General features: G+C 34.7%; 1 protein-coding gene and 1 pseudogene across 2 annotated transcripts in view; one reads left to right on the forward strand and one right to left on the reverse strand.

Moving 5' to 3' along the window:
- The window catches only part of BCKDHB (branched chain keto acid dehydrogenase E1 subunit beta), a 203980-nt gene that overhangs the window by 128093 nt on the left and 60051 nt on the right, over positions 1-15836 (forward strand). For both annotated transcript variants that reach the window (XM_030315890.2, XM_032593204.1), the window contains exon 9: positions 11967-12053. In XM_030315890.2, coding sequence (XP_030171750.1) covers positions 11967-12053 — 87 coding nt within the window. The remainder of the gene's footprint in view (positions 1-11966; positions 12054-15836) is intronic.
- Positions 954-1326, reverse strand: LOC115514142 (annotated as a pseudogene).

The raw sequence follows: 15836 nt of genomic DNA on the forward strand, positions 1-15836 counted from the left end.
TTTCTAAAGTGCTTTGCCCTTTTTTTTTAATGTTTAATTATTTATTTTGAGAGAGAGAGAGGGAGGAGCAGAGAGAGAGAGAGACAGAGACAGAATCCCAAACAGGCTCGGCACAGAGCCCCATGCGGGGGTGGGCTCAATCCCGCGAACAGTGATGTCATGAACCATTACATCATGACCTGAGCCAAAATCAAGAGTCAGATGCTTAGCCAACAGAGCCTGTGCTTTACCCTTTAATTTTTTTATTAAAATATTTTTTTAATGTTTATTCATTTTTGAGAGAGAGAGAGAGAGAGCGAGTTAGGGAGAAACAGAGAGAGATAGAGACAGGATCTGAAGCAGGCTCCAGGCTCTGAGCTGTCAGCAGAGTCTGACGTGGGGCCTGAACCCATGTGTTACGAGATCATGACCTGAGCTGAAGTCCGACGCTTAACTGACTGAACCACCCAGGTGCCCCTCTGCTTTGCCCTTTAAACAGTTTGCCCATGAACCAAATATGGTATTGGAGTCTTTTGTGTGAGACCGTGTTTCTAAAACAGTGTTTCTTAAACTTTTTTTGATTTTTTTTTTTGACCAAGTATACGCACATGATTTTTTTAATTAATTAATTAATTTATTTATTTATTTAAAGTTTATTTATTTCTTTTGAGAGACAGAGACAGCATGAGTGGGAGCGAGGAAGACAGGGAGGGAGAGATAGACTGCCAAGCAAGCCCTACACTCAGTGCAGAGCCCGATGTAGGGCTTGAATTCATGAACCACGAGGTCATGGCCTGAGCTGAAATCAAGAGTTGGATGCTTAACTGGCTAAGCCACCCAGGTGCCTCTGCACATGATTATTTTTAAAACAGAAGTCCAATATTTTATATTTTGGGGATTCTTTTCTGAGAGTAAATCTCAGAACTGAGATCGCTTATTCTAGGAGTCTAAAAATTAGTAGCGTTTTTTGTTTGTTTTTAAATCTACACCTTTATTTATTTACTTTTCAATTAGTTTAAATCCTTGAGGGGTACAACATCACATGGATTCTCTGGCCAATGGCTTTAGCAGGAAGGTGGCTTGGGAATTTGGCACGAACCATGCCACTATTTCCATGAGCATGAGTTACTTTTCCCCAGATTACTCTGGTTGTATTCGGTTTGCCACCAGGAGTCACTGTGTTGTTCTTTGCTTTGTACACATAAGCACATCTCTTGCCTAGATAGAATTCAGTTTCATCTCGAGCATAAACACCTTCAATTTTAAGAAGAGCTGTGTGCTCCCTCTGGTTCCGGAGACCCCACTTACACCAGCAAAAATGGCTTTGGACCCCAGCCTTGCAGACATATTTGTCATTTCAGGAGTCCTGTTCTCAGCAGGCCTCCATGGGTTCCAAGATGGCAGAAAGAGACTAAACATTAGTAGCTTTTGATAAATAGATTCCCAAAATGTTTCTCAAAAGATTTATGCTGGTTTACATTGCCTAGGCAATGTGTTTTTACTGTAACCAGAATTCAAATTTAAATTATTTTGTGATTTTTAATGGATGAGGTATTATTTCATTCTTTTTTAATTTATATTTTAAAATGTATTAGAGTAGTGGAACATTTCATTGGTTAGTAATGATATCTTCTCTTATAATAATAATATTCATAAAAGATATAGTAAAATGAGCAACTTATGATAAAGTAAATCAACAAGCACAAAATCTTCTTAGATCACCTCTCAAAATATGACTTTATCATTTACCTGCAATAGGTATGTCTCACTTTTTGTGGTATAATGGCCACAGTTATCTTACTCTATTTTATTAGTCCTTGTCAATAAAAATGTTGCAGAACAGAGAACTGTGCATCAAACAAGAGTGGACTGTTAATATTTTTGTGGTTTATAAGGAAAGAAAATTTCAGGGTGTTTTCCCTGGGGAAAAAAAAAGTTTAAATCTAGATATAATTGATTTTTCAATATTGAGTTTTATTTCTGGAAAACTGTTATACCACATATAACTTCTCACTAGTATTTCATTAGCAATGGATTTTGATACTGCAATTCTTACCTTGAGATACGTGTACCTCTGAGCCCTTTACCTTCTCCATCAAATCAATGAGTGTTTTGCAGACAAATATTACTATTCCTGCTAGATGGATTCTTTTCCTGACTTTACCTGTGATATAAATAGCTTCTCCCCATCATCTTGGTTTTAATGAAAGTACTTTTATTTTTCTGTATGCCATCTTAGTAATATATACTCAAAACTACATGTATAACTTTTGCTGAAATATCTTTTGAGTTTTACTATACTACTCTTTTGAGTCATAAAAAAGACCCAAAAGATTTTAAGCCTTGCCCATGTATTATGAACTACACATGATTTTTGTTTTGTAATGGACTAAAAACCCATTTACTTCAACAGAATTGGACCAGGTTTTAGAAAATAAAAGCATTTATCCATGGTGATGCAGAATTGTAGCAGTGTTTATACTTTTGATCATTCCTTAGAGAAGTATTACCTTGGTAGACAACCAGCTGGCTTCAGGGAAAATTGTACCCTTGATACATGCTTAAAACAGCAGTGTAAAACATAACTGGCTGACCGTGCTGGTTTTGGTTAGGGTCACTTTCTTATTATTCATGGTATGCTGGGAGCACAGGGGATGATATCAGTTTCTACCCTGTAGAACTCTTATGATGGCCAGACATAGTATTTCCCTCTGTTGTCAACACTTGAGAAAAATTTGCCAAGTGGAGACTTATGAATAGAAAAGGAGAGAATATTAGTAATTGTGGTTTGTTTTCAGAAGAGAAAAATGCAGTTTTTCAATGTTATTTTAGAAGAGATCTTAGGAGTTAAAGTTTAAAATTCTAAAAAACTTTTGTTTTTAACAAATAGGGCATGATTTTTAATCCCAGTATTCTTTAATTTCTTTCCTAAGTATGTTTTGTCCTAGGACATTGTGGCAACCCATATTACAGTCCTTTGGGACCTGGGTTAACTCATCTTTGTTTCCCTAGTATTGGCACATGTGAACAGTTCAATAAATTGTTTTTGACATGAACCAGTGACCTTGGAATTTTTACAACATTAAAAATTAATTGAGAAATTAAATGGGAAACATAATAAGATGATGGTGATTTTTCTGGTTGGTACCAATGTTCCAGACTTTCTTAGTTGGCGTTGTTTTATCTCCTAATTACTGGCAGAGTAGGGAACAAAGACAGGAAGCTCAGAAGGTTCTCTATTATGTAACTAGACCCCATTTTTTTTTGGGCAGTGGACTACAGATGCTGTTACTACCTGTAACTTATCTTCATGATTCTAATTGGCTGATTTACCTTTGAAGTTTTTTCGGGAGAGGAAAGCCATTTCAGACAATCAAGCTGGGAAAGGATCTATGTGGCATTAGTGATCTTAAGAAAAAAATGTCTTTGTGTCTGTTTCAGAACAGAGGATAGTGAGGAAACCAGATGCATGGTTTTCCAAGAAAGAGGGCATGATGAACAATTAAGTTTGATTATATATTTTTATATTTGGGATGTTATATTATGAAGAGATTTTATTTCCAGATCCCAAAGGGACCGATTTGCATCAACAACAAAAATCAAACAGCCTGATTACAAAAAAAGAAAAGATTAAAGAATTATTAGTGATGAAACTTCACTAATCATCAGGGAAATAGAAATGAAAACCACAATGAGATACCACCATATACCTATTAGGATGACTGCTATAAACACACACACACACACACACACACACACACACACACGACAAATGTTTTGAGGATATACATAAATTGGAACCCCTATGCATTGGTGGTGGGAATGTAAAATAGTGCAAATGCCTTGAAAACTGGTATGATTATTCCTCAAAAAGTTAAACATAGTATTACCATGTGATCAGCAATTCCACTTCTGGGTATATACCTAAAAGAAGTGAAGGCAGTGACTTGAATAGATACTTCTACACCCATGTTCATAGCAGCATTTTCACAATGGCCAAAGTATGGAAGTAACTCACATGTCTGAGAGATGAATGGTTATAGAAAATGTGGTACCTGCATGCAATGGAATATTATTCAGCCTCAAGGGGGGAAATTCTGACACATGCTACAACATGGATGAACCTTGGAGACATTATGCTAAGTGAAAGAAGCCAATCACAAAAGGACAAATATTGTATGATTCCACTTATATGAGGCTCCTACAACAGTCAAATTTATAGAGTCAGAAAGTAGATGCTGGTTGCCAGGGTTTGGAAGAGGGGACGAATGAGGAGTTGTTGTTTAATGGGCACAGAGTTTCCGTTGGGGAAGATGAGAAAGTTCTAAAGATGGATGGTGCTGATAATTGTGCGGCAGTATGAATGTGCTTAATGCCATAGAAGTGTTCAGTTAAATGGTTAAACACTTGGGGGCAGTTAAACAGAATGGTTAAAATGGTGGCACCTGGGTGGCACAGTTTAAGCGTCCGACTTCAGCTCAGGTCATGATCTCACGGTTGGTGGGTTCGAGTCCTGCGTTGGGCTCTGTGCTGTCGGCGTAGAGCCTGGAGCCTGCTTCAGACTCTGTGTCTCCCTCTCTCTCTGCCCTTCCCGCACTCACACTCTGACTCTCTCTGTCTCTCAAAAATAAATAAACCTTAAATTTTTTTTTTTTAAAAAGAATGATTAAAATAGTGGAACAAACAAAACTATCTGTATGGACATTTCAGTCAGCCCATAACCATAACCTAGATGCTAAACATAAGTCATCTGTGAATTATCAACCCCTTCTTCCAATACAATATGTCTATATTACCATGGTAACAAAATAATACTACTTCAGTGAAGGTAAACTACTTGAATTAATACATGTAGTGGAATGGCACCACCATTGGTCTTCACTGTTGGATCAGGTTCTAGATTTGCCAAGAAGTGTATAGGAGCTATTGTACTCCAGCTTCTTCATTTATTATGAGAATATAATCATATTGACAGCAGAATTTTAGTTGTGGTATTTCTGAATGCTTCTGTTGCTGTAAACTCCAAAGAAAAAGTCTCCTAGAGCTCAACATGGTTCTAAGGCTAGAAGATGCAGAAGATACAAATCCCTGTGTTTCCAAAAGTATAGCTCGGCTTTGCACTAGTTCTTGTTAACAGTTTTCTCAAATAGTACAACATGGAAGTCAATAATGTTCATATCCAAATGACATGGTATAGCTTTTCTTCATGAAAAAAATGCATAGGAGTTGCAGGGGAGATGGGTTATGAGTTTATGGAAATATTCTAAATCCTGCTGAAAAACGATAGGGCCATGATAAAATGGACACAGTAAAAACGCTTGAGAAGTGGCTGCTTTAGTCATTGAAAAATTGTTTAGGCACAAAAACATGTTGATATTTATGGATGGTTGTGTTTTGCATGATGCTTAAGCTAACGGAGAAAATGAAAAAAGATCTTTTAGGACACATTTATTTATATATTTACTCATGGCTTAACTGCATATTTAATAAATGTCCACCAGTCCAGTATAATGCCTTTATCATCATGGTGACATGACCTTTTATAAATAGAGAAACGAAATTTATGTTCAGTACCAGGGAAAGGAAATGTTCTGTTCATGTTTTTGTTACAAGTATGCATTTAAAAGGACTTCTTTTTTAATGTATTTTATAGCTCTGTGCAGTCTCTCCTAAAAGCTTAAGGGCATCACAGTATTGGATGTTTAATGATTCATTTAAATCACTGTGTTTGTATGCTTCTTCCTTTTTTTTAAGTGAACCTTAAAACATTTCTTGAGTCCTCATCCACAACCATACATTAGGTATTGTAGTTAGGTACATAATACATGATACCTTCTGAATTTTGTGCTTTTGAATGAGTTAGAGTCTGCTGGGAGAGAGAGTACAGATACCCCCACCTACCTCTCTAAGAAAAAGAATACCCTTAAAAAAAAAGAAATAAAAAGATGCTTAAGTATGCTTTCAAGCTGTTTGTTTTAATAATATATACGTTTGTCTCCAAATAATAACATGAGCATAATTTGCTCAATTTAATGCATATTTGTCATATGGTATGTTCTGCAATAGACATAAGCAGTTTCTGCCTTCAAATTTGTGATTTTGAGTGTGGTTGGAAGGGCTAATATGACAGATGTACGCAGGGTAAATTACTAGTATTCCTGAGAGAGAGATAGCAATGAGTGTTGCCTTGACCCTAGTACTTGACCCTTGCCCTTGTACCCTGGTTTTATATTTCATAGAATATCCTTGCATTGTCGGCTACTTCAAATTCTGTTAGGAAATGGTTGCTAGAATGTATATAATATGAAAAAGGGGACCAACGAGGAGGTATTGTGTGAGATGGGTGTTGAGGGAGGGATAGAATGCCTGCCAATATGGGGAAGGAAGTCGGAGGTGGGAAAGTATGGGTCAGATTCACAGAGTAGTGAATGGTCTTACGTGACCTAAGCCTAGAGGGACTCTAAGGAAACAAGCCAGAAAGGTAAGGTTGATTGGTAGAAACATGTTTATCTGACATGGTTTGAAATTACTCCTGAAAGATGTCCACTTTTAGTTTTTGCAAGAGTAGTTTGTCCTTGACTCTTCAATATTTGAGCTCTGATTGTACAAATAATTCAGACAAGAATGAACCAGTGAAGATGTCTGTAATTTTCCCAGACATTTCATGCCTTTTTAGTAGTATTTGTTCATTCTTTTCCTGTTGATTTTACTCAGTTCTCTGTGCTCTGCTTGCTCCCTTACCTACTTTTTTCCACATGGGTGATAAAGCCCCGAGGATTTAGTTTTTCTCCATTTACTCCACTTTCCTACAATAGCAAAATATTTGTAACCCCACCACTAATATCCTTGCCAAAATGGACTTTTCCGGACTTTCTATGGAGTTCATGACTGTTCTTTCTCTTTCAGCATTGGTATTTCTCCAGTGGAATATCAGTACATGGTCTGCGCATGAAGATCATGCAGATTAATAATTGTTATTGGCCATATTACACATTTGCTAGCCTGTGATTAATTGTGATTTTTTTCTGGCTAACATTTCAAATGCATTTGGCTACTAAACAAGAAAACATTAAAAAAAAAATTCATTCGCAATGATATTTGAAGCTAATTTAAATCATGTTCTTAATGATTCTGGATTATTTAAATACTGATGAATACATTCTTGATTAATGAAACACAGGTGTGTGATTTTACTATTACTTCTGCTTATATGTATTTATAAACATTTGATTTCAAAAGGAAATGGTAAGGGCCGGCTATGGTGTTTCTTTTATTTTTCATTAGCTTTATAGTCAGATAAAAACAATGTATAAAAGGGCTGTAAATTACCTACCCAAAGTATTACTTTCTTACTTTATCTTATGAGCAGTCAGAATACGCTACTGAACTTTGTGTTGGGTGGGTTGAAATGCTCTGTAGGAGAAAGTCTTGCTATGGAGTTTGAGAAAGAAATATATATATATATATATATATATATATATATATATATATATATATTGCTTTTTGAATATCAGTGTTACACATTCAGGCGTATGCAAGCTTAATGCTTCGCTTGTCTGTATCATTTTCTCCTGGAATGACAGCTTAACAGTTTTCCTGGTTGGATTGTGTTAAAATCTTTAAAGGCTACATTCACTAAAACATATGTCCAATGTTTGGGCAGCCAAACTCTGTGCAGTCATTTTAACAGAGTATAACTTAGCAATCCTGCTATTACCACAGATATCTTATTGTCATTTCTACATTAAAATATCCTCAGTTTGGAGTCTACTATTTCATAGTTAAATTGTGGGATGTGCTGAAGTATACTTTTGCCTATCTTAAAAATGGAGCTAGCTGAGAAAGCAATAGCTTCAGTAAATCACCAGAGGACATACTTAATATAATGAAATTATTTTATAATAGGTTTTTATCTAATTAACTTTTCTGGAGCATCTGCCATATTCTGAGCATCGTACTAGGCATCCTGCATAGAGAACTTGAAGTGATAGCCATTTGTAATGACGTCTAGGTAGAAGAAGTACAACAGGAACACATCATGGAACAGTCAGACCAGGAACAAGGCATCGCCAGGGTTCCATCAGAACAGAGGTGTCTTGATCTGTCTGCTGTAGGCAACCTTGCTGAGTGTTCGGTATTGAAATTCTGATAACTCCTCTTATGATAGGCTGCCGCTGGTGCCCTGGGGGAGAGGATGGCTAACTGAAATAGTGAGAAAGTGAGACTCCATGAGAGAAATCCAGGGCCAACCAGTACTAACAGACTTAGCAGCCACAGGCTATTTTACTCCTCCTAGCCTTTCAGAATTGCTTTTAAAGTTTTCTTGACAAATCTTCTGGAGCCATAGGGAACAAAGCCCTTTTGTTGAGAGGTAGGGGATACGGAGAACAGTTATTCACAGCCCTGGTCTTTAATTGGCTTAGCTTTCCCTGGTGCCATTTGTTGCCTCTAACTCACTGGTGCTCCATCTGCCTGAGGCCAGAATCCTGGAGCAGGTCTTAGTGGCAGAAAGTTGAAGAAGCAGATACTGGAAAATCCAGCCTTACGTGATCTTTCCTGGCTCTGATAGGTTTAGCTTTTCATATTGAAAAGTTGTTTAAACTCTCTTAAATTTTTTTCAAGTGGTGAAATAGGTTTATCTCAGAAGAAAACTGAAACTTTAAACATTTCTTCTAAAGAAAATGAATTTTAAAGTATTATTAGTATTTATATTTATGGTTATTTTAAAAAGGTTAACAGCTGTCCCTGTTGAAAGGCACCATATTATGTTTACTAAATATATCAAAATACTAAATTTGGCTAGCAGTATGACTTGGCAGTTGTGTACCATTGTGCTTAAATGTATGAAAATTAAATGCCTGTTAAAGTTGACAAAAAATATGCAATTTAATCAGAATATCTAATTGAATCACAAAGAATAGCGTAACACTGTCCAATTTTCTAGATTTGTAATGATCTCATCAGAGTATTAGCAAAGTGTTAATAATTTCCAAAAGTATAGAAAAAACCAATCATCATAAATTCTAGTAAATTAAAACTGCAAATGATAAAAAGGAACATACCAAGTTGAATTTATTTATATCTTACAAAATTATTGAAATGCATTTATAGACTAATCTTTAATAATATATGCTAATTCTTTGATGAGAAGACTTTGACAATATCAATGTGACTTCTAAATTTTGGCAATTTTCAGAATTTTTATGTAATTTTATTTTACACATTTTAATGCTTTTCAGATGTCAGAGTTGATTTTAGGAAGCAAAAATGAAACTTAGGTGCTTTCCAAATTAAATTAAGTAATCAATCTAAAATGGGCAGCTCACAGCCTAGCACATAGCAACTTGCAGGACAACCAGTTGTTTATGATTACCATTATTTCTGTCTCTTCTCTTCCTGCCACACTGTCTCCCTCTGGTTTGTATACCATAATAATTTCCATAAACTCACAGTGTTATTACTTTTTGTTGTGTCTACCCTTTAGCTCTTGGTGTTTTAGAAATTTCTAGAATTTCTTCTGTAACTGTCAGCATAACTCCTGATCTAAGAACATGCATGTACATAACACACATACGGAGGTGCTGAAGAATTCTGTTTCCTCCTATACTAATAGCTGATTTACCGTGCTGTCTAGGATCCAACAGTTTGAGGGTCAGGAGGTGAGCTGGATATAATCCTGACATGGAGCATATCACACAGAGACTGACAAGGGAAGGCTGAATCCCTGTGTTTTTAGTGTGCCTATTTGCTGCTGGAGTTTGGGACCTTAGGGTTTCCTTGTATGTGAAGCTACTCCAAAGTGCCATTAAAAAAACCCCAAAACACATTGTTACGTTTTTTGAGGAGATTATGACTACAACATAGCAAGTACTTGTTGCCTTCACCATTAATTCAAGGGCTTTACCTTTATTTATGACTTATTGAGAATACTTTCAATAATATAAAAATACTTTTTACATAAAGTGAAATACAAAAGCCTTTTCCCAACAATTCCTTCACTGTCACTCTTTAGGAGGAACAAGTTTTGGTAGTTCGGAATGAATCCCTCCAGACTGTTTACACAAGTTGACTCAGTACATACAGCTAGTTTTATTGGTGTCCCACTGCTGTGGTAATTGGGTTTTTTTGTTTATTTGTTTTTTTTTTTTTGTCTTTTGTAAAAATAAAATTATATTGCTCTGCAGTTTGCTGATTTTACCAATTAATTTACCATAGGCCTCTTTCCATGTCCTCAGTCTTTTTCATGACTGTATAATACCCAACTGTATTGCTATAGCTTGGTTTATCTAGACTTTCTCCTGCTGAAGGACACTCAGATGGTCTCTGGACTTGGAGATTTTTGTTCTGGCTACATCTGTGCTTAGTTTCCCACTACATTCTGCAGGCTTTAGGAAGCCAGGCTGTCTGCCCTGGTTGGTTATCAGCCTCCAGGGATCATTCTGAAGGCTGTCATTGATCTTGCATGGGACTCAGCTCAAATAAAAAACACCAAATCTGTTGTGTGGAGGTCTAAGGTAACAGTAGCATTTTTATAGAAGTGTCTCATTTCTACCTCCTGGAGATTTGAGATGCATCCTCTAGCTGGGATGGATTTTAACGAGGTCATCTCTGGACACTTAGGCATTGGCAGATTTCTGAGTTTCAGAGCAATAAGAAAGGTTTAATTGTCAAATCTGCTTCTTCTCATTGGTAGATCAGCACTCCTTTTAAAGAGTACTTTGAGAACACATTTGTTTTTTCATGATTGTGGACTGTTTTTGTCTCTGTATGTTCCTAACCAGGTGCGTTGAAATTTGTGACTTTCGTAAATGGCATAATTAATCACGGTCATAAAATCCAAGTAGCAGTATCCCAAGGTTAGCATTTCACTGGGGGTGGGGATGGTATTCATTAAGGTGTCCATAAAATTTTATGTTCTTAAGTCACTATTTACTCAGTATATACAATAACTTATTTTTATCATGGCTACTGGCCATATCTTAGGGTTTAACATCTGCTGACTGAAATGGTTGCATACTTTTAAGACTTTAAACTCTAATTGCTTAGAATGAAGGAAATCTTTTAGTTTATGTACATATTTTTGCTTGGAAGATCTTATTTCATATTCGCAAAATATTAATGTAGAATTTAAGAAAGTTGTTATCAAATTATTAGACGTGTAGAGGAAAATTACCCCTTTGGTAACATGTAATTATTCAACGTATTTTAAGCAGTAACTTGCTGTTGATTTTAATATTTTTTACCTTCCAACACAGCTGGCATCCTGCTATGATATCATAGCTATTCTTTTTGATTTATTATTGTACAGAGTATATCATGCTGTGTGAGCAACCACAGTGAGCCAGTATTGAGAATATATCTTTATTGTTTATGACATTTCCTATGTTAAAATAGAGTTGTGGTCATTAACCAGGTTTTAATGCACAGGGACAGAAATGGTTATAACGCTTTTACTTCTGCAGGGATTTCTTCCTGCTCAGTTTCCTTAAATATCTAGGAGCTTGAGTTTTCCTGCAGTGCAGCTTTTACATGCTATTTTTGTGTTTTCCTTTTCCACAAAATAATATTTTCAAAGGCTATTTATTTATATTGCAAATACACCCCAAAATGAACCAAAAAAAATCACTTTGATTCCTAAAGCAATATGAAGAAAAAATGATTTTGAGATGACAGTGTGAAATACAGTAATTATGTTTGTAACACAAAAGTATTTTATAATGGAATGCATTTTTGATGACAAGATTACAAATCTCATTTTTCTTTGGTAGTAGGATTAGAAACTATATTGAAAAATTTTGTAACAATGCAAGTACCAAATGACTGTCCAGTGTGAGAGAGTTTTAACTTCCTTGGCATAAAATTGTATTATTAATTTTAAATTATTTATTGGACTGAAATCAGTTGTTTTTATTCCTTAATCAAAACTGCCATCGTATACTTGAAAACATGTATTCTCTTCAACATCAGATTTCCCCTTTCTTTTCCAGTCTGTGATCAAAACAGGGCGACTGCTAATCAGTCACGAGGCTCCCTTGACAGGCGGCTTTGCGTCGGAGATCAGCTCTACGGTTCAGGTAGAGTCACTTCTTGGCACTGATTTTAACATTCGTGCGATGGTACTTGCCAATTCCAAGAAAAAAGTTACTTATCACGATATATGCACTTTTTGGAAATGCATGTTTTCCATTTGACTCCACTGTCCTTTAGTTAGTTAGTGGTCTAATTACATCTTCTGGAAAAGAAATCTTGAAGTAATAAAAACTGAAATTTTTATAGGAAGAAGAAAGTTTGAAGTGAGTTTACAAAACAAATGTAAGTTCTGTCTGCTAGGATAACAGGAAATGAAAACTTTTAAATCCGAATGTGGTATTTCTCTTTTGATAAAACTTAAGCTTTTTATGCAATATGTTGATTTTCACAGCATTCACCTTAAAAAAGATGAATCTGTCAAAAGGTAATAATATAAATTCAATAAATAATTTCAAAAATCAATAATTAATTTAATTAGTTTAATTAATAATCATATTATGTTATGCTATTAGCCACGCTTTAGAAATGGTTTAAAGCCTTCTTTTTTTAAAAAAATTCAGTTAAACTGCAGCAAATTTTCCCATATACTGCTTTATGGAGGAGTTTTCTTTAAAATATTTGTTTGCATTTATCTCACAGATAGGAAATTAAGATGATTTAAATAAGTTTAATTTTTCCGAGTTTTTTAAATTAAAAATTGAATAACGATTTTAAATATAAAGTATATGCTTTTTAAATTCAGAATATCTTTACAGTTTGCAAACATTTTACTTCTCTTTACTGGTGTTCAGGTGATTCTGTTGTTAAGATACATGTAAGTTGAGAATTCCTTTAAGTGTATGTGGTTTAAAATTTTGATATAAAGTTATGATATATGAATAATGATAAGTTGTTATAGGTTAAGCTTTTAACCAGTAAACAATGATTTCTACCAATAAATTATCTTTAAGTGCAAATTGCCAACATTGTAAGCACTTTAAAATTAAATGAAGCAAATTTAAACAAATGTTTATAAAACTAGATTGACATAATCTGTAATTTATAGTAAAAAATTATACTGCTATTTTTATATGTTATATATTGTCACTAACGGAATTAAGGAAAGCAAATATTTGAGTTTGCAGATTTGTTTTTTTATTTATTATATAAATTAAAATTTGAGGCATACTGTTGCTTATCATTATATAACATGAGTGCCTGGTATTATACATTTTATTCATTGAGTAACATAATGTACGAACTTTGTAAAAAAAAATGGGGGTGCAAGAACAAATCACCCTAATACCAATATGCTATTTCAAGTCAGAGGCAAAACTGGAAAAAGAAACTGGAATTTTCAGACTCCTAGTCAATATGTAGTCCTCTAAATCATTTGAAATGCTTGTGACTTGCTAATAGAATCTTGATCTCATAGCCTTATTCATTTTGCTCACTGAATTCCATAGTGTTATCTCAAAAATTTCATTTTTAAATATAAAAAGAAAACAAGTACAACGCAGAATTAGAAATTATAACTCCTCTTGTGAAGTTCACTTTCTCTAAGTGTGCTTAAGCTTGATCTCCATAAATTATTAGTAAGCTGCAGTAAGTGTAACATATTTTTCAGACTGGAAAGGAATTAGAAAGATCACCTAATTTAGTGTCTGTCGGTCTTGAATAATGTGTGGACTTGTGTTCCCAGAAAAATGTCAGGTCTCAAGAATACATTTGTGAATTTCAGTTTGAGGACCATCGTATCACAAGTTAAACAAAGTCATTGCAAAAAGCTAAACACGAACAAGATCATAACCGCTGTGTTAAGACCAGATCCTGAAATTACTTGATAATAATTGGTGGTAAAAGTTGTGAATGAGATTATCCAAAATATAATTATATTTGTATCATAACATGAAGACAACAAGACACCTTGTAACCCTCTCAGACTCCCAAGAATATGCCCATAGGTGTCTGCAGTCTACAGTCTGAGAAATCATGACCTCATCTGACCCTATCCCTTTCACACACTCGTGTTTGTCATCCAGAGTGCATTTCACTTACCCAGTTTAAAAAGAGAGTGGAAGGTCTGGAGCTAGGACAGGAGTCTGGAGCAAATGTTGAGTGTGTGCATATGCACTGTTTATTCAAGGTTTCCCCGAATCCCAGGAGGAAGATAGAAGTTTTAAATTTATTATAAAATGTTCTGTTTTCCATGTTAAAATCATTCAACCAACCAACCACAAAATGAATTAAGGCAATGATGTAGAGGGGTCTGCATTTGATGTTTTGGGGAATTAGTATTTAGATTTACTAGTATGAGGATGAATTTGAAAATACAGGTGTTTTCGCTTATTCACATTTTATTTGCACAAATGGAAAGTATGGAAAATGAATTTTAATAAAATGTATCAACATAGTATCCCCAAATGTTTGCCGATTGTGGCTTTTATGTATTGATAAGAGAGGGGGAATAAAGACACCTTGAGAGGTTTTGTTGTTGTTGGTAATAAGATTTGCATATAATTTGCATATAATTTGCATGTCTGAATGATAAAATCTACTTTTCCGTAATTGTTTCACGCACATATGCAGCTAAATGCAGTGTACTATATTGAGCATCTTTTTTTATGGGAGGCCTCGTTCCCTGTTACAAGTGAAACCTGCATCCTGTTACCAGGGCCTTGGATGATTTAAACTGAAATTACTTAAGTGTGACATGCACTTACTTTCACCACTTGGAATGATTCATATTTCCATATTTCTTTTTGTCGTATAAACTACAATGTAAGGTTAAAAAAAAGACAAAGCAGGGTTAAGATATTGAAAGCCAATTTTCTGGGACAGCAGGGAAAAGGTACACAGAGAACTTTTCATTGTTGTCTTGGAAAACAAGTCTGAAACTATGGATGAGAATGATCTATAAATTTTGAGCACTATTGATTAAAATACTGAGTTATTCTCATTGTTTTATCAACGAATGTAAATTTTATGTAAAAGTGAGCACACACACACACACACACACACATCTGCTCCACAAGCACTAGTTTGTGGAAGATCTCCGGTACTTCAAAAGGTCATGGTTAATCTTATACAAAATTGCTCTTAATATTATAGTATTTTCAGAGAATGAGGATTAACAATAAAACTACTGTTTTTAAATATGTTCACATCTGAGAGCACCATTTTGTTTCCCTTAAATTTTGAAATATTACCCATATTAAAAATAAAAAATATTGAAGGCAGTACAGCACTTTAGAATATTCTTTTAAGTGTATGGTTGGTATTTTTAGATAGAAAAATTAGATCATACTATATAAAATTGAATATCAACAGAACATTTTTTTCTGCTAGGTATAGGAAGTATATTGCTGGCATTACTATTAAGGGTTTTTTGTTGTTGTTCTACAGATAAAATATGAAAAGAATGAATATGAAATGTATTCATACTTTATTTACATAACTTTTCAATTTACGGCAGATGCTCTTCCATCATACAAGGAATTCATTGTCCACATCTTAAGTTTGTTCGTGCCTGTTGCCTCTTTTTCATAAAGAAAATTTTATTTTATTAAAAAAGTATTCATTGTTAACAGCCTTAGTATGAAGTAATGTTAAACTCACAGAAGTGACTAAACATAACATTTTTAGAACATGTTTGTCAATAGCTTCTTCGTGAAATTTATATGAATGCTTACGGAAATCAAAACCAATGCATCGAATCTAAGAACTGCTTTGCATTCCTATTGGATTTAATTTGGATGTTAACTAAGAGGCAGAACAAACTGAGGTCTGGTGTATTTGGCTTCCCCGCTGGGGAAGATTTCTTGGTCCATCATCCAAAGCTTCCCTGT

Source organism: Lynx canadensis, chromosome B2 (genome assembly GCF_007474595.2).
Source record: "Lynx canadensis isolate LIC74 chromosome B2, mLynCan4.pri.v2, whole genome shotgun sequence".
Lineage (NCBI taxonomy): Eukaryota > Metazoa > Chordata > Mammalia > Carnivora > Felidae > Lynx > Lynx canadensis.